Here is a 21,665-nt window from a genome sequence, read left to right as displayed (position 1 = left end):
AAGCGGAGGCTGGGTCTCCCCTTACCATGGCCCTGGAGGGTCGTGGGTCCAGGCAAGTGCATGTTTATTTTCACTTAAGGGTTGGTGAGCAAGTTTGCGGGCCACACCTTCACAAATACACTGTTGTTCCCTGCATATGGGCACCACTCAAGGTTAGGGCACTGGTGAAAGGAGCACAACCCCCCCCCCCCCCCCACCTAAACCATAAGGACAACAGCCTGAACCCTTTTCCCTATTTTGTTTTCTGCTCCCTCCCAAGTTATGTACATCGATGCTGAAGGGAAACCTGGGGACAAGAAACTAGAGGAGATGACATCCTGCCATTTGTGTTTTGGACTGCCTTTGATCCCTTGAACCACGCCAAGGACATTGTTAAACAAACCTTGCCCCCACCCCTCCTCCCCTCCCAAGCTGCGGAAAGCGTGTATCCAATAAAAATCCTACACTCAAGAAGCCTGAGAATACCTTATGTGAGGGAGGGCCATATCATTACAGACATACAAGTACTTACTTTCATAAATGCTCTTTTGGGTGGGTACTCTATCTAACCACAGATTTCTCACTTTAGAATGTTGCCAGGTGCTAGACTTGATGCAGAAATTGTTCCAGCAATGCTCCCCAAGCGCCGTTACGAGGAACTGTAGCGCACCAGGGTGACCTCATTCTGCTCCAGAAATGGTGAACCAGTCTCACACATAACCATCACCCCTACACACTGACATCTAGCTCTTAATCTTTCCCTTTCCATGTCCTAAGGCGCGGAGCACGTCAAACAAACTGGAGGTGACCATAATGCCACTATCTACTTCGGACCTTATGATGTTCATGAGTCCACTTCACAGAAAGGGGAGGTTGGAGCGCAGAGAGGAATTCGTAGTTGATTACATTATGAACCAGAAAGTGTGTTTTCAAAGGTAGGTAACTTGTTCTTTCACTTAATACTTCTAACCACAGAATTCTCACCCTCAGAATTGATATCACATCAATACCTCCCAAAGGTGGAAGGTTTAAAATGAGGAAATCTTGTAGGACCAAGCATGTAAAATGGCTCTCTCATCGGACTTGGCTGCCAAGGTAGCAGTGTTCATGAATATATGTGTACTGAAGCCCACGTTGCAGCCTGGCAGATATCCAAAACTAGCCCTTCCCACCCCATGCCACTGCCAAAGTAGCAGCCTTGGTCTGGTGGAATGAGCCTACAAGCTTTCTGAGGGGGGGGGGGGGGGCTCCTTCATTGCCAGAGCACAACATGTTTTAATGCATAGGACTATGCACCTGAAAATAGACCTCTTTTGCACTTCCCTGCCTTTCTCAGTAACATTCAACCTCACAAAGAGCTGATCATTCAATCTGGGAGAGGTGTGGCACAGGGGCAAGAGTGGCTGACTACGGAGCGCAAGGCTCATGGTTCGATCCCCAGTGCCGGGAGCAGCTCAGCTCAGCATCATGAGCCTCTGGGCAATAGCGCACTTAATTTCCCCGATGGCCCCCGGCGCCTGGATACCCTTAGGGATGGTAAGTTGCGCTTTACAAATCTGGAATTATATACTGGTATTGCGTATGGTAAATGTAGATAGTCAAAACTCTCTTTGGGCCTAGCAGGTAGCGCTTGAAATTGGGGGTGTGATGGAGTGATAAATGTTCTCAGGGGTATCAATTGACCACCTTTGGAGGAAGGTACCCGAATCCACAGCACCAATTTGTTGAGAAAGAAGAACAAGTTACTTACCTTCGGTAATGCCTGATATTCTAAAGACTATCTAGCCGCAGGTTCCTTACATTAGAATTATCCCCAGGCATCAGACTGGATCTGGAAATGTTTTGTGAGCTGTACCACTACGCGCCATTAGGCGGCGTTGTTTGGCTCCACCTGGCGCCGTTGACGTCGGCACAAGAAGTGACATTCACTGAGCCTATAGAGGCGTCACTCAGGAGCACTGATGTAAGAGACTTTTTGTTAATTTTCACGACAGAAGCGCTGAGCCACGAAGTGCACTGACCACTGGTGTGGAAAACTAGGGCCTTGAAAGTGGAAAGCCATGTCCCGAGACATCCGTTCGCAGAGTGGGGCAGGCTAAGTGGATCGGTAAGAAATCTGCAGGTAGATAGAGTCTCTACCATATAAGGCATTACAGAAGATAGTGTTCCTCTATTAAACATCTAGTCACAGATTCCTTACCTCAAAATAGTGGCAGCTTTAGCTCTGGAGGAATGAGCACGCAAACCCTCAGGGAACTGCGTCTTAGCCAATGTGAGGGAGATTTTGATGCAGAGTACGATCCATCGTGAGATGGTACTCTTCTGCACCACCTGTCCTTTCTTCGCTCTGACATACCCTGAAAAGAGTTGGTTGTCCACCCGGAACTCTTTAATTTGCTCAAGGTAGGACGACAACGCTCTTTTTGGGTCCAGACGGTGATGTCGATCCTCTTCCTTAGACAGAGTAGGCAGAGTTTAAAAAGTAGGTAAAGTGAGAGACTTACACTAGAGGGACACTGGTAAGGCCAAAAGGGAGCACAGTGAACTGATAATGCCCGTGGCTGACCATGAACTGCAGGTAACTCCTGTGGGCAGGCAGGACGGGAATCTGGAAACAGGAGTCCTGCAAGTTCAATGATACCACCCAGTCTCCAGGGTCGAGGGCAGATAAGACCTGAGCCAGGGTGAGCATCTTGAATTGTTCCTTTTCAAGCAGTAATTGAGAGGGTGCATGTCCAGGATAGGACAAAGTCCATCATCCATCTTTGGCACCAGAAAGTAGCAGGAATAGCAACCACAACCTACTACTGATGCTGGCACCCTTTTGATGGTTCCTTTAGCTAGAAGGGCCAGTACTTACTGCCGCAAGAGCGCAAGATGGTCCTCTGTAAGACGATCCAGGGATGGAGCCAATGGCATCAGGTCTGTTAGAAGTGGGTGGCATAACCCCATTGTACAATCTGGAACATCCATTTGTCTATAGTGATCTGCAGCCAAAGGGACAGATGGTGTCAGATTCTGCCGCCAACCGATGCCCATGCTGGACAGAGGGCATATCAAAGACGCTTTGACTGTGTGGCTGTTTGAAGAGGGGTGGGCAGGGAGGGGAGAGGATTGGGCGGACCTCTGGCTTTGGGCCCTAAGCAGCCTGTGGGAGTCGCAGCCACTAAAGGACCCCGCCTGCTGAACGTGGTGGTGGAAGGGGCAGAAGGCGGCAGTTGTGGGGCAACAGAGAGCCCCAACAACCTACCAGTGACCCTACTGTCCTTGAATCTCTCTAAGAACAAATTTGCCTGGTCACCAAAGAGGCGAGTACAATCAACGGGCATGCTCTGAAAAGCCAGTATTCCTCAACCAGGTGTGACTTCAGAGAGCCACTGTAGAAGCAATAGCTCAGCCCAGTAAGTTGATCATATCCGACCTGCCTTTGATCGTCAACTTCGATGTTTCTCACCCATCAGCAATCACTTGCGAGAGTATGGTACGGGCCTCATCCCGAACCATAGGTGTAGGAAGGTGGATATCTGACTATGGTTACCCCCAACTTTTTGCCTAGTGTCTAGCTGGTTTTTCGACTTAGTTGGCCTGAGATCCTGCCATTCAGGGTCTCAGGCTGTCTGCTCTCTCTTTAAAGTGGACTCCATGTTATTATTATTATTATTATTAATTTTTGTTGAGCGCGTAGTCACCCTGAGGTATCCCAGCGCTGACAAGAGAAACCCTATCTCTTCAGTTCAGCAGGCCGAGGGCAATGAAAAAGAAAAAAGGGGGGAGGGGGAGGACAGAAAATCAGGGTTATGTGTAAGCATGAATCACTGGGGGAAAAGGTGAGTCTTGAGCCGCTTCCTGAAGCGAAGGTATTGTGGTTCGAGTCGCAGGTCGCGGGGGAGCGAGTTCCAGAGGCGTGCAGTGTGGACTGAAAAACATCTTCCTCCTTTGCGTGCTTTCTTAAATCTTGGGGTAATGATGAAGTTTTCTGAGTCCGAACGGAGGGATTTTGCGGATTTATAGGGTGTAATGAAACTCCTGAGAACAGGGGGGCCTTGATTTTGTAGTAGTTTGTGGGCTAGGCACAGGGCCTTGAATTTGACCCGCTCCCTTATGGGAAGCCAGTGGAGGAGTTTTAGGGCAGGTTTAGCCGAGTTTCTGGCAGGGGTGTTTGTGATAATCCGGGCCGCAGTGTTCTGGATTCTCTGAAGCTTGTTAAGAGTTGCTTCAGGAGCGCCTAGGTAGATCACATTGCTATAATCAAGCCTCGAAAGTATTAGGCCTTGAATTAGCAATTTTTGGGAGCTGAAAGGCAGGAGGGGCAGGACTTTCCTCAATGATTTTAGGAGCCCGAAGCAGGTCCCGGCTACTTTCTTTGCCTGCGCAGTGAACGAAAGGTCAGTGTCGAGCCACACCCCAAGACTTTTTACCTCTTCTTTTGGATCAGGGGGGGGGGCCCAGACAAGCTGGCCAGATGTTCGGGGAGAGTGAGAGTCCTTTCGGGCCGAGAAGCAGAACTTCAGTTTTCGTCCCGTTTAGTTTTAGGGCTGAGTTGTTCATCCAGCAGTGGACCTGCGTAAGGCAGTTAAATAAGTCTGCTGATTGTTGTCTGGGGTGAGATAGAGACACCACTAGTTGCGTGTCGTCGGCATAGCTGACGACGCTCACTCCGAATGGGGTGATGACCTCCTCCAATGTGGACATATAGATATTAAATAATGTGGGGCTCAGGGAGGAGCCCTGAGGCACGCCACATTGGAGGGGAATTTCGGAGGAGCAGGCGCTCTTCTCCCATACCTGATAGGTCCGTTGAGCTAGAAAGGATGAGAGCCAGGATAGGGCCGAGCCTTCCACACCAACTCTCTTGAGTCTTTTAATGAGAAGTTGGTGGTTGACGGTGTCGAATGCCGCACTAAGGTCGAGGAGGATCACTGCCACTGATCCTCCTCCATCTAATAGTGCTCTGGCCTCCTCTACCGCTGCCAGGAGGGCGATGTCAGTGCCCTGACCTGGACGAAAACCCGTCTGGGAGCTATTTAGCTTGTTGTGGACCTCCAGGAACTGGGAGAGTTTCCTATTAACCAATTTTTCCGCAATCTTGCTGACTCCTGGGAGTAGGGAGATGGGCCTGTAATTAGCTAGATTTTCGGAGTCGAGAGAAGGTTTCTTTAATAGAGCTTTCACGACGGCCGTGTACCCTAGGTACATTCCCAATTGGTAAGGATCACCTTATTGGACCCTGTACCGTGTACCCTAGGTACCCAGGGCATAGGTGTACCCTAGGCCTACCAGGGGCTGCAGCATGTATTATGCCACCCCTGGCCTGGCCTTCCATTATGACACAACTGGCTGATCACTCAGCTGGGGCAAGGTCGTGTAATCACCCCTTGCTTAGGTTTAGTATTCCTATACCTAACTTACATATAGACACATGTGTACCTATCAGCCACTCCTATGGCAGGCCTTAACAATCCTGGAGGCAGAGTGCTTGGTAACATGTGAGAAGGTGCTCTAGCATGAGCTGAGCCTGTCTGCAGCTTTCGGAACCATGTCCTTATAGCTGTTCTATGATATAGCCTACCATATACTCTTAAAGTGCCTTATAATCTTAAACGGTTATGGTAACTATGGTTTGGCTTTATCAAAACATGTCGTGTAAGGTGTCTAACACTTTGGAATAATACCCCCATCCCATTTCTGGGGATGAGGATATTATCCCTCCCTTCTACAGGGAGAAGACATGTTGTAACCTACTTACCCGGTTAAAGTTAACCAGAGCCCCAGCATCACAAAACGGATGCTGCTGCCACAGACACGAGTCTGACCTCCTGCTGCTGGGAGTGATCCCGGCAAGGGAGGCTTGGACAATAGGTTTCCTGCCTTGGGAGGTGCTAGCACCACCCCAGACAGGCCTTAGTGTATTGGGGCAGGGAGGGATGAATAGAATGAGACATGCCTGGGGCACACAAGGTGTCCCGTGCATAGTCCAGTTCAAACCGGTGCTGGGGCACTCTAGCCCCAGTCCTGGCGCAAAACTGGACAAAGGGAAGGGGGTGTAACCACCCCCCTCCCAGGTCCCACCCATAAGGCGTGACCTAGCAGGTATCCCAGCCCCCCAGATTAGTATAAGAGTGGGAGTTGGGCCTCAAGACTTTAGATTATCCTGAACCTGCAACTTGAACAGAAACTCTGGACCTTCGACATTCGACGAAAGAAGAAGACTGAAGAATCTCCCTTGTGGCCAAGGAGTGGCTACCCTGTGCAAACAGGCACCATCAAGAGACTACCCTTTGCTTTGCTCCAGTTCTACGAGGGACCGACTGCAGAGCCCGACCAGAGCCTTGACTTCCAGACTTCTCCGACCCTGATCCACATCCACAGCCGTGCTGAGATCCGTGGAGGCGACGAGAGACGTGGGGCCGGCTACCTGGGAAAAGTGGCTAGTATCTTCCAGTGCAGCTTCTGAGGCACCCTCGAAGTTGTGCACCGGGGATTGAGAAGCCCCAACCCCAAGCACCATCTGCACCGAAGACCAGCCCCCCACACTCCACGAGTCCTGCGCGGGGCCCTTCTGCATTTTCCTGCTTGCCGCGTCTGTCCGGTTGCTTGCCCGCGGGCTAGTGGCCTTTGAGACGACGCACCCTGAAATCTTCAGCGCTGGTTTGGCTCCTCCAGACTGGCTCCCGCTTCTCTGCAAAGAAGAAGCACCCCAGACCTTCCTGGTATGCACCAGAAGCAAGTCCTCCATTCTTCGTGGGTTCCGCTTGCCAAGGCTTGGTGAGTCCTAGTCCAACTTCGACGCCGCCGACAGCAAGAGCCTTCGTGGGACAGCTCGCCTCCTGGTCCTGGTCGTCCTCGACGTTCCCTGGTCCTCGTGGCTGCAGCGACAAGCTTCCCCTTCACCTGCAATCTTCACAACATCGCCTGGTTCCTTCCTGGTTCCACGTGGTCACTGGCTAGTGACCTTGACTCTGTCCCCTCTGCTTGAAGGTATCCTTTCTTCCTGATCCCAGCCTTGGGATCCACCGGACACTCTTCACTGACTGCCTGTCAGCATCTTTCTTCAGGCATCCATAGGAGTCGACGACAAAACCCGACGCAACTTCACCCCTATGCACCCGCAGCCTGTGGGCTAGGTAACTTGGGTACTCCGGTGCTCATCAGGATAGTGACTATCCTAGTGTCTAGTTTTTCAGTCTCGACTTCCTAGCTACTCCGGAAGTGTCCTAAATCTATTTAATTCAAAACTGTACTATTCCTATCGATTATACGCATTACGCGTGAGTGTTTCCACTCTGCACCTGAATCCCGTGGGCCTCCCACTTCCTAACCTTTGGTAGTATAGTGTAGCCCCAGCGATTCCCTAGGCCTAGGCCTATCCTATTTCCGTGACAGTGGTCCTTATACCACTTACTTAGTATATGGTTTGCGTGGCCCCTAGGGCCTAACTGTATTACTTACCTGTGTGACTTAATGTATGCATAAATAAGACTGTGTTGTACTTACCTCTAATCTCATAAAGAGTGCTGAGGGTTTGTCTAGAATAAATACACTTTATTTTATATATATATCTGTTGTGGTGTCCTTTCATTTGGTATTCAAGGGATTATATATGGTATCACAGCTGGCTTCACATGCCATTCAGAGTTTAGCCTAAGACTGCTCTTGTCCATGCTACCACTAGGATAGCTGGTCTATAAGGTTGACTTTACAACCAATCACCATAAGGGTTGTTTGGACTGATATAAGGTGTACACTAGAACTAGTGACATCATACATCAGGCCAACTTCTCACAATAGGCAGCACTTGCGGAGCTGTATCATACACAGTATGAGAATAAAGGCCCAATAGGCACACAGAATTCACGAACCACAGTGCCAGGCTGGCAGAAGAGAGAATCCTCTTAGTGAAGGTATTTGGCCTTTTGGATTCCCTGTCCGTCTGTGTGTTAGTAAACGCACTGGGATTGAACCGAAAGGTTGAGGCCTGGACCACCAGGCTATCAGGGGTGGAATGCTGGGAGAGGAAGGCTGAGTCCCCGGAAGCAGGAGGATGGCGGAGAGCAATGGTTCTGTACACAGGAGTGCCTGTGCCAGGCTTGACCGAGGAACGAGCAGGAGATTAATGAGGGCCTCATTAAAGGGTAGTAAACGTTTTAAAGACAATACCCCTAGATGAAGCGCCTCTGTCAAGTCATTGGTAATGGCTTCAACCGTGGGCAGCTTTAGGTCCAGGACCTCAGCCATCCTCCAGAATACCATCAAAAAATCTGTAAACACTGTGGGAGGAGTGCAATGTCTGGTGTGTTGTCCAGACAACTGGCATCAGCCATGAACTGATGGGGTCCGTGTGGGTATAGGGATACTCCGCTCCTCTCTATTCTTGATCCTCAGTGAAATAGGACTTCATCTCCAATTCAGGCCATGTAGGCCTGGCCGGAGTCGGAACCAACATTGTGCGATACTGGCCTGGCTTCGCATAAGAGTCCGGAATCACGATGGGTTCAGCAGAGACAATGGGTGTTGAAGGCACAAAGAACAGCCCCTCTGGAATGCTCCCTGGAGGAGGTCGCGAAGTCAGAGCCGATAGGGATCCACCAACAGATCCTGAGGGAGTCAAAAGCACTGAGGATGGACCCATCCGGCAGAACCCCAGTTGAAGACCCTCCCAAGCCTATGAGGCTCAAGGGCACTCCAGAAGGGTTCAGACGCCCTAAGATGATACTCATAGCCTCATCACTCCAGGGAACTCAGGAAGGCGGAGGCAGACCCAGTTTCCAACGCCGGTTGCAAAGGAACAACCTGACAGGGGGCCCAGATTTGTGGAGTCGTTCTCGTGCGTCGTTCGAAGAAAGGGTGCGACTAAGAGAATTCAAAGAGTGCTTCAACTTCTTAGACTTCTTATCGGACTTACCCAAAGATGTCTCGGAGTGCGACATAGACTGATGGAAGACACTTTAAGAGCAGGCCCGAGAGCTCCCACTTGAACGGGACCTGCAGCGACGCAGAGTTGCATCGTGAACGGCCAAGAGCTTCATGGCCCGCTCACGGATGGCCTTGGGTTTCATGGTCCTGCACTCTGCCACGACAAAGAGCCATGGTCTCTCTCCACGCACCACTGATACACTAAGTGGGGTCAGTCACCAACATCTATCAATGAGAGGCTCTAGAAGGCTTGAACCTTGAGGGTTTCTTCAGGACAACCTCGAAAAAATGGAAAAAAGCGACAATAAGTAATCGACAAATGTCAAAAGAATCCAATCAAAAAATGTCAGAAAAGCTCGTACCGATCTGATGGTGCAAAAAAGAAGGGTCAGCGCGGTCGAGTGGCGCCAATTTAGGCACCATGCACATTGTTACCGGTGCAGCCGATGCAAGCAAAGCCACGCACAGCTGACTTATGTCACCTACCAGCACGCAACGAGACTACTAAGAAATGTCCAGATCCGTATTCTAGGGTGAGGAATCTGTGGCTAGAAGTCGATATCAGATAGGCATGTATTCAATGGCCACTTTAGCCAACAAGTGGTTGGAGAATAAATGAAAGGCTGACGTGTCGGTGTGATGTGATGGATATCCAGTCTGGGTGGAAATATTGTATCCTGCCCCCTACCAGCTGATCCTGAGCATTGGAGGAGAATCAAAGTGGCTTAGGAGGTACTGCAGATCAGGAGGAAGAGTGAAACATAGCTATTCCTGCTAATGAGAAAGGCTTTGGCTGTTCACCACGTTCTAAGAAACAAAAGGCCAGCATTTGCTACTGCAATGGCTGGGAAGGTTGGTTCTCCCTAAATTTTCTGTACTGCTGATGGAATTTTTTGGCAGGGGACAATAACTCCAAAATTGAGCTGTGGCATGACTATCTTTAAATTGCTCAAGCACAGAGTCAGGCTTTTCTCTCAACAGTCTAGATTGACTGAAGGACATGTTCATAGGTTATGCGCAATCAGCCCTTCAAATTCCAATAGTCTTCTAAGCACTACACTGGCAAATAGCACAATTTATTTTTGGTGGTGTCCGCAACACATACTTCAATGCATCCTGTCTGTCTTGGAATGTTTGAGCCAGTAAAATCCTGAGATCCTTCGGAATGGACAGCAAGATCTTGCTAGCCATATTCCATAAGGAATGGGCATACCTGTCCTGAAGGCACCCTGCATTCAAAGAACATAAAACCACAATAGCTGAGCAAGTGGCCACAAAAGTGTCTGTAAGGGCCTCATTAAATGGTAACAGTGGTTCAGATGGAGTCAGACCTGGGAGGAAAAATGTCAGTCAATAAATTTGACTTGCTTTCCTGAGTAACCATTTGGAAGTCTAGCATTTCTGTTGCTCTTTGTTCTACTACAGGAAAAGAGGCACTTTCTTTCAGTGATGGGCCAGGTGGAGAGTGCAGCTCTGTATCTGGTGAGGTATCTACTCCACTGGCATTTTGGAAGTATACCTACAACTCTTCATCAGTGTAAAGAGGGGGAAGGAGATTGTCTGCCTCCTAGTCATTAACAGTGTTGTGAGAGACATTAGTATGCCCTGGACCTCAAAGTCAGAGCCAAAGAGACCCTTTATTCTCTTTTAGTACTGACATCTAGGGAGAGGTCAAGGTTGGAGGCCTGGATGCATAGCCACTGGTTGCACCGTAGATATTACGCAGTGCGATATAGGCCTGGAACGGACTGACTCAGCTTGGAGTCAGAAACTGGTAGCACTACCAGAACAGCCACAGGAGGCACTGGCATGGACAATGGGGCCAAAGCGTAAGTCTAGTACAACTTTAGTACAGGCCCAGGAACGAAGGCTGTCATCACAGGGAAGGCCCTCCTGTGGAGGTCCAATTGGGGGCCCAATGGCTCCCTGAGTCCAAAGGTGCACAAGATGGAGCTGATAGCATTTGGATAATGTCCAGCTTGGCCGCCTTAAAGCTCACGATATGCGGAGGGGTTGATGACAGCCCAAGGATTTTGCGGTGTGCCCGAACCAAATGTGGGTTAGGCTTGGAATAAGTAAACATCAGACCATTCTAATGATGCCCTTGTGACTTCTTGTCAGACGTACACTGGAAGTATAGGGATCAGTCCTGTTTGGCTTTCTTGTGCTTATGGTGTATTTTTAACTTCGAATTACCAGAAGATTTCAGTCAGGAAAGGGACTTCACATGGGAACCACCTTGTGACCTCCATCAATAACAGCCCCACAGATCAAATGTAACATCTTCTGTTTGGCAATGTAAAGCTTTTCCTCATACTCCCAATTTAACTTTTAGTACATGAGGGAGTACTATTCTATGAATTCAAGTTGTAACTGAAGCCGAAGCACCATAGGGATGAGCTTTGAGAGGTGAGAGGACTTCAAGCCTCAGCTTGCACTATACTACAGAGGCAGAGCCTCAACCAAACTGCTCGACAGGCACATAAAAGAAATCCTCACACACCGATGCACAGGACGCACGCAGGACGCACCCAGGTGCTGACCAGGAGAAGTCTGTGCAAAGGGAGGGTCCGACTGAGCCCGGAAGAGGCTGGCCTGGGACACTCCTCTACAATCCATCAAGAGTGGAGTGTTGTTATTTACTGAATGCAAGGGTGAGAGGTGTTAAAACTCCTTGCACTAATTTCTTTAATATTCTTTCTAATCCTTGCTCCAGGTATCCTTTGCACACAGTTAGTCCTGATGGGCAAGCGCAAAGCTATGTAGTCGCTTGCAGGCAAAAGGCATAAGAGCATGAAACTAACAAGTACAGACTCAGTTCTCAAGTCCCAAACAAATACCACACTCAAGGACATAGACATCCTAATCGAAGAGGTAGAATCGTTGCGGGGGGGGGGGCAATAAATATAATGGTAAAAGAAAAGGAAAATCTCTACCCAAGATTGTGACTATATTTGGTGGGGGGGAGGGGGGAGGGGAACTAATTGCCATCCTTGTATCACTAACATGAGTCTGACTCCCCCAGCTGCCTCAATTTGCGATCTGCCACAGGGGACCAATGCTGTGAATAAAAGTGCAGCTGATCCTCTTGTGTTTACTCCTATACCGCTAGAGCCTAAAATGACATGCTCAAATAGTTTTGCAATTCTATCGGAAGTCACCGTATACTGTCCCTGACGAGACATTAGGGAGGATTATAAGGGGCTGCAAAAGGTGGGATCCACCAGTCACTGGCCCAAATGAGACACTACCCGGCTGCAAAGGATGGGTTCACCAGCTTCGGAGCCAATATGGGGGGTAGATGAGAAATAAATACCAGTTAATGTAATTGAATTGTACCGGGGCTTCAGGTTGAGAAGTGATTTAAGAGAAAAACTAGACTTCTAACAGGCCTTGTTGAGAAACTGCAGAATAACAGACAGTGTGAAAGCTTAGATGAAGCCAATCCTCCCATATTGGTCAAACAATGGCCGTGGAGGAATGATCTATGTGAAATTTCCATGGGGTTGGAACCTGGCATGCTGTGTGTCGTATGAACCAGAAGAGGATAGCCCCCAAATCAAATACTCATGAGTTGCAATGAACAGCCCTTCTATCTGGTCCTAATAGGGCCTGGGCTCCAGAGATGCTTAATGGGTTGCCCATACTGGCCAGCAGTGAGCAGCTATTACTGGGCCCTTCTCCCAAGAGTTTAAGGGGTAAAGCTGTATCTGGGAGGGTGTATGAGGAGAGTGCTAAGAAGTCTGGATGCGTCTACATGATAAATATACCCAAATTGGCCTTTGGGCAAGAGAGAATGAGGAGTCACTAATACACAAATGTATCCACTTGATAAGGTATGTCTGTAATTGCTATTCTTTAATTCGCCCAGAAATATTTCATGCAAGAATCCATTATCCAGCTATATCAGAGGGGACCTTTGATTATATTGAGCTAAGAGTCAGGCATACTTATATAGTGGATGGTTTAGTGGGATTAGAACTACATAAAAATCCCCGGTCCGGCAGCAGCATTCACTTTAAGTATAGTCCACCATGTCCCCTTTTCCAATCTTCCAATCCCATACTTCCTACCCCCAAACCAAGGGCGGAATGGGGACCTCCATGGCTGAATGACTTAGTGATAGGTGTCATGATATACCCACTAATGCCAGGAAGCCCCTCTCCGTCGGATGGCGCAGCATGAAGACAATTCTGGAGGGATCTGTTCAGTTGGTTGATTACTACCTGGAGAGAGCCCTAGCTCAGCATCCTAAATGGCATCAACATTCTTTCCTGGAATGTGGCAGGTAAGAAAATCAAGCTTGGTGATCCTGCATGGGGCGTGTTTGAAGATCAGTTGGATATCTGCTTGTTCCAGGAAACTTAGAGCCAGATGTACGACCAGCAATTTGCGAGTTGTAAAACTGGATGTACAACACTGTTTACGACTCCCAATGGAGCTGCAAGATGCGAGCCTCATGAATATTAATGAGCCTCTCGCAATTTGCGAGCTCATTGGGAATGGCAGGCCCTCCCAGGTATGGTGGCCTGCTGGGCTCGTGAGACAACCATGTCTGGGACTGCTTTCAAATACAGCAGATTTTTTTTAATGTAGCCCGTTTTCCTTAAAGGAAAACGGGATGCATTTTTTTTTTTTTTTTAATGAAACAATTTTGTTTCAATTTTTAGGGGCAGGTAGTGGTCCCTGGGACCACTGCCTGCCTTTAAAAAATATTTTCAGAGTCTGTCACAAAGGGGAAGGGGTCCCTTTAGGACCCCTTCCCATTTGCGACCCCATTACCACCCTCTTGAAGAGGGTGGTAATTTGCGAGTGTTTGGCGACCTTAATTGCGGTCTCAAAACATTCGCACATGGGTTAGAGAGTCGATATTTGGAAGAGAATGCCCCTTCCAAATAGCAAGTCTCTACACACTTTTTTTGCAAAATTGTGTTAGTACATGGCCATAACAATTTTAGCATGCGGAAACGGGTTGCTAGCCCGTTTGCGCATGCTAAAATTTATCGTCCATCTGGATCTTGGAGTCTTGATAGAGTACATAGGAGTGGTTATGAGAACTTCGATGTCCCTGTTCGGCATAAAGGGAAAGGTCGCCCTTTTCATGGCCTAAAAATATGGATCCAAACATCACTGAATGCTAGATTAAGCCCGCTTGACATATTTACATCTTACATTCAGGGCATAAAATTATCACTAGCAGGAATGACTATACGTTTCAAATGTATAATATCTATAACAGAGGTGTTTGAGGTGGTGGAGAAACTTCCATCTTAAAGCATTTTATGGCCCACAGGGGGCAATTTGATACCTATGATTTCCTGATCTTAGCAGGAGATTTTAATTAAACCTTTGGATCTTTTGACAACTATGGTTATTCTCTCATCGAGGCAGAGGAAGATTGATGCAACAACAGTGAGGAGGTGGAACAAAGTTGCCCACCAATTACTGTTACTAACACTGACTTATGGCTTGAGGGCATGCAACAACTAAACTAAGTCCAATTTGCAAGCCCCCCACACCTAAAACCGCCTAGGGAACACTAGTAGGATAGACTATATATTGATTGCCAAGCCTTTATGGAGATTTGTACTACACATATATAGCTACAAGGAGTGACAGTGATCACAATGTTATTCATTGCACATTGTGGGACATAATGAACCATCTTAGAAATGTCCAGATGTCACTATCTAGGGATCCGAGGTGATCCAATAATAGAGGAACACTAAAATGGACAAGAATATCGGCTCAACCTGATTCTAGGGCTGTAATGAACAAGGCTCTTTCTGCCGCTCTGGCGGATCTTGACAGATCTATGACCCCTGAGCTTAAAACTTCTACTACTCTGGATATCAGCAGGAAATGTTTTGATGTAGCTGAAGAATGCTTCCAGCAGCACCACTCTGGGGGCCTACCGGCCATAAAACCTACTAGGACATGGTATAACAAATATTGTAGGGGTGCAAAACATTAGCTACACCATGCACTGAAAAGTGCTAATATCAATACCATTAGATTAAAGAGGAAGCAATATAAACGGGTGCAGTCAAAGCCACATAGGGACTGGGGCATTCAGTTATGGGAAAATGTATATGAAGTAACTAAAACCAAGGATGCCAGGATATTGTGGCACTTAGTGGCCAATAGGTCCAGAGTGAGAAGAATCTCCTAGCAAACTAGCAAAGCCGAGAAGAACAACCGGGTGCTATCGAAGGTATGGAGAAATGCTAATCCAACCCCCCGCCCCAGGCCATTGATTTTAAGGAAACATTGTGTGCCATCAATAGTATTGTTCCAGGTAAAGCTTCAGGTCCAGATGGGATGCCTGGGACCTTTTTATCTCAGATCATGAGAGCAGAGCTAAATATATAAGTAAAATAACAAATGTAACTGCTATTACAGAGTAGAGCAGCAGTGGTACAGAATAAAACCACACAAGAACCTCCCAAAAGTTGTAGTCAGTACAAGACAGAGACATATGAACAGTGCTACCACAGACTGCTAAGAGGTGCTATTAGTCAACTGCAAAGGCAAATGACTTCTACAATATATTGCCTTTGCTTGGATTACAGAGACATGTAAAAATAGATGTAGTAATTTATATTGTAACGCTAAAAGATTAGCTGGTGATATCACAACTGTGTTTTAAGTTCTAACATTCAATAATACATAGTAAACATGGGCCTTCAAGGTTGTTATTGATCCACAAGATGTAGTCAGTATAGATACAATATTAAATTAGGATGAAAACAGCACAGCCAACATGTGTTTTGTCTGGAAAGACTTCCTCAGCGTCATTGGTGTGTAGCAACAAAGTTTGCTAGCACATATAGTATGTATCAATGTAGGAGCTGTAAATGAATAAAACAGAAAAATGTCTGGAAAGTGAAGACGCCGTCCGGACCAGTTCGGAGAATGGGCTGTCCCAGTAGTGTAAGAAAGATATACGTAGATACTCCAATATGTACGTGAATACAAAAAGAGTAAGTCGCTGGGTGGTGGAGTGTGAGAAAGTGGCTCCGTATATACTGTTCCTTAATAGGTATAGGGTGTACAGAGTCCACAGTCCCAAGGGTTTGACAGAGGCTAAAGTTAGATATAACCTTACTCTCTAAAGTGGTAGCTTGGTCGAGCAGTAAGGCAGTATCAGAGGACAGTGTAAAGCATTTGTTGTACACACTCAGTCAGCAAATGGTCTCACACACTCAATAACTGAACTCTAGGCCAATGGTTTATATATAAAAAATATATGCTTCTTTTATTTTAGAACCAACAATTGGATTTAAAATATACTTTCTCAGAATGAGATGTTTTATATAAATACTTTTTTAATATGCAATTGACTTTTGTAAACAGTTACAAGTGGTTGCAATAGGCAACTCTATTTTAAACACAACAATGCACTGAGCTCAATGGAAATTTCAAGTTATTTGCAACAGATTACTTTTAGGATTACTTTTGGAATTCCAGGACTGGATCCTAGATTCAGTCCTGGGTCAGTACTTAGAATCAAGTAATGAAAGTAGACTTAATTACTGTAATGATTTTTAAACAATATTTAGCTATTTTAAAAGTTGACAAAGAAAATATTTCAAAGGAAACAGTCAATGATTCCCTATGGAAGAAAATTAAAATTGCAGGTACAGTATGTTCTTGTTACTTTTGTAATCCAGTACTGGGTGCCTAGACTCAGTACTGGGACCTTTATCCAAAACAGGTAAGTAATTACGTTTTCAGATATTATACGATTTTTAAAGAATATTTAAAGATTGCAGAAATTGACACAGAAGAAATTTCACAGAAAAACAGTCAATGATTTCCTATGGAAGAAAATTGGGTTACGGGTAAGTACAGTTGTAAGTATTTTTCAGAGTCAGTGCTGGGCACCAAGATCCAGCACTGGGAGCTCACCTAAGAGCAGGTGAGTAATTTCGTTTTCGTTACTCGGCTGATTTTTGGTGAATATTTTAGGTTTGAAAAGTCCACACTTAGAAGAAATTTCAGGAAAAAGCCAGTCAATGTTACCCTATGAGGAAAATAGAGTTATTGATTTAAGGGTAAGCACTCGACTGGCAGAGTTGAGGTTCTGGGCATAGACTCAGGGGTCCCCCAGGGTCAGGTAGGTACAGTTGTTTCACCCTCAGCGACTCTAGAGCGGCTGGGTGCAGAGAGAGTTAGGCCCAATGTTATCCTATGAGGGATAGGGGGGCCTCGGTTGGTGGCTGCTGACTAGCAAGCCACGTGGCTGTGGGAGCTGGGCTCCTGGTCACTTACTCAGGGCAAGTGGGGATGTAGGTAGGTGTAGAGGTTGCACAGCCAGGGCCACTCGGGCGGCTGGGTGCAGGGTGCTTTTGAGCCTTCGGGAGCTCAATTGATTTCAACGGGAAATATCCGGTTTAGAAAAAGACTGCAAGCTCGGGGGACGAGGATTCTTCAGGTGCCACCACCACTTTGAGAGGTAAGTTGGGTAGTTGGAGGATAGGTAGGTACCCCGGATTGGGCACAGGGGGCCGTGGGGCGCCGCGTGCAGAGGTGCCTTTTGGTGTCGGGAAATCTTACCCTCTGTTGATAGCGGTAGGGGGGGCACCTTGTTCTGAGGCTGCAGGCTTCTTCAGGAGTGTCGAGGGAGGTCCTTGGGTGCCGGACTCGGGGTCACAGTCGCCGTGGGGTCGTCCTCGTGGTCTTTGTTCACTCCGGCACTGGCCAGGCTTGGCTGGTGCAGAGTGTGCTGGGTTCGCGGTTCCGGGCTGCTGCCAGGGATTAGAGGTAGGTTTTGAGTAGAGCCTCTACTCATGGGAGTCCCAGGGGCTTGGAGCCAAAAGGTAGCCAGGTCCTCCGGGGTTTGTGAGGTTGCTGGCGACAAGAGATGCCGGGGTGGAGCAGGAGCAGGTTCGAGGGTCGACAGGCCGGTAGGGCTGGGGCCAAAGCAGTTGGTGTCTTCCTCTTCTTAGCAGCTGCAGGGCAGGTCTTCTTTCTTCTTGCTCTTCTTCGTAGTTTGGAATCTGGGGAAGGACGGTTCAGGGTGCCCCTAAATACTGGATTTAGGGGCGTTACAGGTAGGTGAAGGGCAGGGACCAATGGGTCCCTGTCCTGGGGTGGGTACACCCCCTATCCTGCCTTTCTCCTGTGGGAGGGGGCAGTAGCCTAGTCCTGTTAGGGTAGGGCTTCCCATCTTCAAGATGGCGAGAGCCCGGAGATGTGCTTCACCTCGCCTCCCCCACCTGAGGGGTGGGGTTGGCAGGCTGGCACATCCCCTGTCCTTATTTGGGGTTTCCGGCCAAAGCTTCCCGCCAGAGTGGGGGTTGCAGTGGCCTGGGGAAGCTCACAGAGGCGGCAAGCCTTTGAAGCTTCCCCCTTCCCATCCTGGGGGAGGAGATTTAGCACCTCGCCCAGGATGTGCATTGTTGCAGGCTCAGGAGAGCAGGGGCTCTCCGACCCAGGGGTCCAGCAGCATGTCTGCTGTGTGGCAGCCTAGGCAGCCTCAGAGCAGACGTGGATTGTAGGTTAGGTTTAAGGGGGCATCTCGAAGATGCACTCTGGGGTGCTTGGTACATTAAATCCCACACTGGCATCAGTGTGGGTTTAATGTGCTGAGACGTTTGATACCAAACTTCTCAGTCTTCAGTGTTGCCATTATGGTGCTGTGGAGTTCGTGTTTGACGAGCTATCAGCACCATGTACCCTTAAATGGCAGCACTGCACTTACAGTGCTCAGGAATGGACCTGGGTACTGTAGGGGCACAGTGCTCCTGCTCCTGTGCCCACACCATTGGCATAATGCACCCAGCTAGAGGGGTGGCTGATGTATGCCATGGCAGTGTAGGTGATGGGCATGGCACACAGGGATGGGTGTCATGTCGACTTTGTTTTTGCCTTGCACCCAAACACTCAGCATGCAAAGGCAGTGTGTGTGTGTAGGGGTACAGGGCCTCTAAGGGTGGCACAATGAGTGCTGCAGCCCTTAGAGGCCTTCCCTGGTCACAAGGCCCTGGGTACCTAGGGTACCATTTACCAGGGGCTGACATGTGGCCAGGGTTTGCCAATTTGGGCTTTGTTTGTTTTAGGGACGGAACATAGGCCCTGGGCACCTGATTGGCAGGAGTCCAGGGCACACTCAGTCCAAGTACATTCAGCAATTCAGCAAAAAGTGGGGGCATACCATGGATGAAAGATGGCACTTTCTCATGTGGAGCCACCAGAGTAGAAGGATGCTCAAATAATCCAAGGTACAGGATGTCACCATAGTAAACAGTGGTGGCAAATTCACGACACGCCCCCTTGATAATTCCATTATGAGCTGACTCGGCATGAGGCCACCCCTTATCTAGAGCACCCAGAATTGCAGGTCGAAAGATCCCTCTGCTTCTATTCGCGGAAAACATGTTACTGGTATCTAAAACCCCGGCTGACTTACAAGTACTGGTGGACCGCGTCGCAGCCTTCTGTGCTGACCGGGGGCTGCAAATAAATCAAGCAAAAACGAAATTTATGTTGGTTAACCCCCACAAATTATTTAAAGGATCTATCCTGTTGGGCGGATGTAGTCTGGACATGCTTTCCCATTTTGACAACCTGGGTATTGAAGAAACAACAAATATGTCCTGGTCTTCCTAAGTCAAGAAAAGTAGCTTGAAACTATGCCAGCATGTGTCAGGGATACTTAGATTATACAACCCAACAAAAGTAAGGCAGGTTTCCCCAACCCTAAATGTTTACAATATGAAGGCAGTAGAAGTGCCCTTTATGGGGCTGAGTTGTGGGGCTTCTCAGGGATGACTAAGTTGGAAATCACTGAAAACAATTTTCCAAGATCTTTGTTGAGTTCACCCAAAACCAATGCCTCTGCTTCTTTTGCGTTGGAACACGGGCATCAAATCTATCACTCTTAAGGCTAAATTAAGACCTGTCTTATATTGGCGGAAACTGAAGTATACCCCGGCCCTTAACAACTACTACAGTGCTTTCACAGAAATAGCAGCCCTAGATAAAAGTAAGTAAATAAAGTGGATCCATAATATTAAGGAGACGCTGTTACAACTAAGATTTGTTGACCATTGAGAAAATAGAGAGCACCAGAATCCTGTTATTAGGGACTGTGTCAAGGATGCTTTTTGGACATACAAGTTGGTTTTGGAAGTATGTAACAAGAGACAATGATCTCTCACCTCTGACTTTTTAGATCTTAAAAACTCCAGTAAGTTTGTACATTTTCTTGACTATATCCCAACTCCAACTGCCTGGCAATTGTTTTTAAAGTTCTGGTATGGAACTCTCCCAGTTAACTCCTTCTGCTCAAAAGTCCCTGGAGATGACAGCAACATTTGTTCTGCTTGTTCACCGGCCGAAGAAACTAGATTACATTTTTTATTCTTCTGCACAGTATATGAGCGTCAGAGAAAGCACTGAATCCTGTCTACTTGCAGACAGCTCGTATGTAGACAGTGCAATGTGACACTTAAAATGCTGGGAGAGGAAAATAAAGAATCCATTATCTGCGATGTCACCAAATAAACTTCAACACTGGAGTTATATTTTAAGAGCCAATGTGTTGGGGCCGCCATAATTTGACAGGATGCATTTTCTTGTTTGTTGTAACCAGAAGAGATGACACTTTTACCTTGTATAGACTGTGAGATTTAGTTTACACACTTTAAATTGTTAAGAACTGTCAATTTATGTGAATGTTGTTATAGCTTTAATTGCCTTAAGGTATGAATACCTCTGGTATTTTATTCATGCACAACACTTCAGTATCTTATTACATTTGCTTTTTGAGCATCTATCTATCTCTATTTTTATGAATGATCTAATCAATGTTGCCAATCTTTGATGTGGAATCCTCGTTATTGGATGTATTATCTTACTGTTGTAACTTATTTTATCATGTAAAATTTCTTTTATTGCGTGTTATTTGCTGCGCGTACTTTTATGGTCATCTTAAACAAATAAAGTATTTTTACTACAAGCAGAATAGGCACGTGTTATGCAGGTCTGCAGTTTTCTGATGTCACGGCCTGTCTTGATTCCTGATGTTTTCAGGCGGGGATTGGGGGGAGGAGAGACACCTTCTCTGGCACACTGTCTTCAATATAACGTTTAGATTCCTCACAAAAAAGAGAAAATTGGTAGTTGAGAAGGGAACAGGTATCAGCACATAAAAGGGCACTTATAAGCAGCTCGCCTCCATCCCTACAGGAACGGTTGAAGTACCCTCGGAGTCACAGGGCACCACCTACTCAAGTGTGGGAAGCATTGCTGGAAATATCTCTGGATTCAGTCTGGCACCTGAGAATATTCTAAAGGAAAGGAATCTGCTGTTAAAGGTATCACCAGAAACCTTCTTGTAAAGTGATACAGGGCATCGCTTAAGGATCACACTAGCAGTAACAACACACTAGAAGAATACAATGTATCAATTAGGGCAGTAACTAATTTAGTCCTATTAAACACCTACTTTGATGCCTCAATCTTCAGGTCAGCTTCACTCTTCTCTAATTCCATTATCCTCCTTCGATCTGCGTCACTTATTGCCTTGCTCACACTGTTAGCGAGATCATCCCGCAAACTCTGCTCAACCTTTTGTGCTTCAAGATTGATTTTAGTTAACTGAAAAATAAAAAACAGTTATGGATATGTAAGTGTCAGTTTCCTTGCTACCATGTTATCACTTTATGGAATAATTAAGGAACAGCAGATGGGCGAGGCTTGTCAGGCATGTAACTTCCTCATTTTCTAATCAGACAATGTACATGATCAAATCCTATCAAAGGAAT

The 21,665-nt window shown here is 47.2% G+C and overlaps 1 protein-coding gene across 4 annotated transcripts in view; it reads right to left on the bottom strand.

The window, feature by feature from the left end:
* CEP290 (centrosomal protein 290) overlaps window positions 1–21,665 on the bottom strand; it is a 1,516,454-nt gene that overhangs the window by 959,435 nt on the left and 535,354 nt on the right. For all 4 annotated transcript variants that reach the window (XM_085653911.1, XM_085653913.1, XM_085653912.1 and 1 more), the window contains exon 28: window positions 21,347–21,498. In XM_085653911.1, the coding sequence (XP_085510037.1) occupies window positions 21,347–21,498 (152 nt within the window). The remainder of the gene's footprint in view (window positions 1–21,346; window positions 21,499–21,665) is intronic.

This window comes from Triturus cristatus, chromosome 4_1 (assembly GCF_964204655.1).
Source record: "Triturus cristatus chromosome 4_1, aTriCri1.1, whole genome shotgun sequence".
NCBI lineage: Eukaryota > Metazoa > Chordata > Amphibia > Caudata > Salamandridae > Triturus > Triturus cristatus.
Note: the sequence above shows the minus strand (reverse complement) of the source record. Positions and strands in the feature narration are given on the sequence as shown.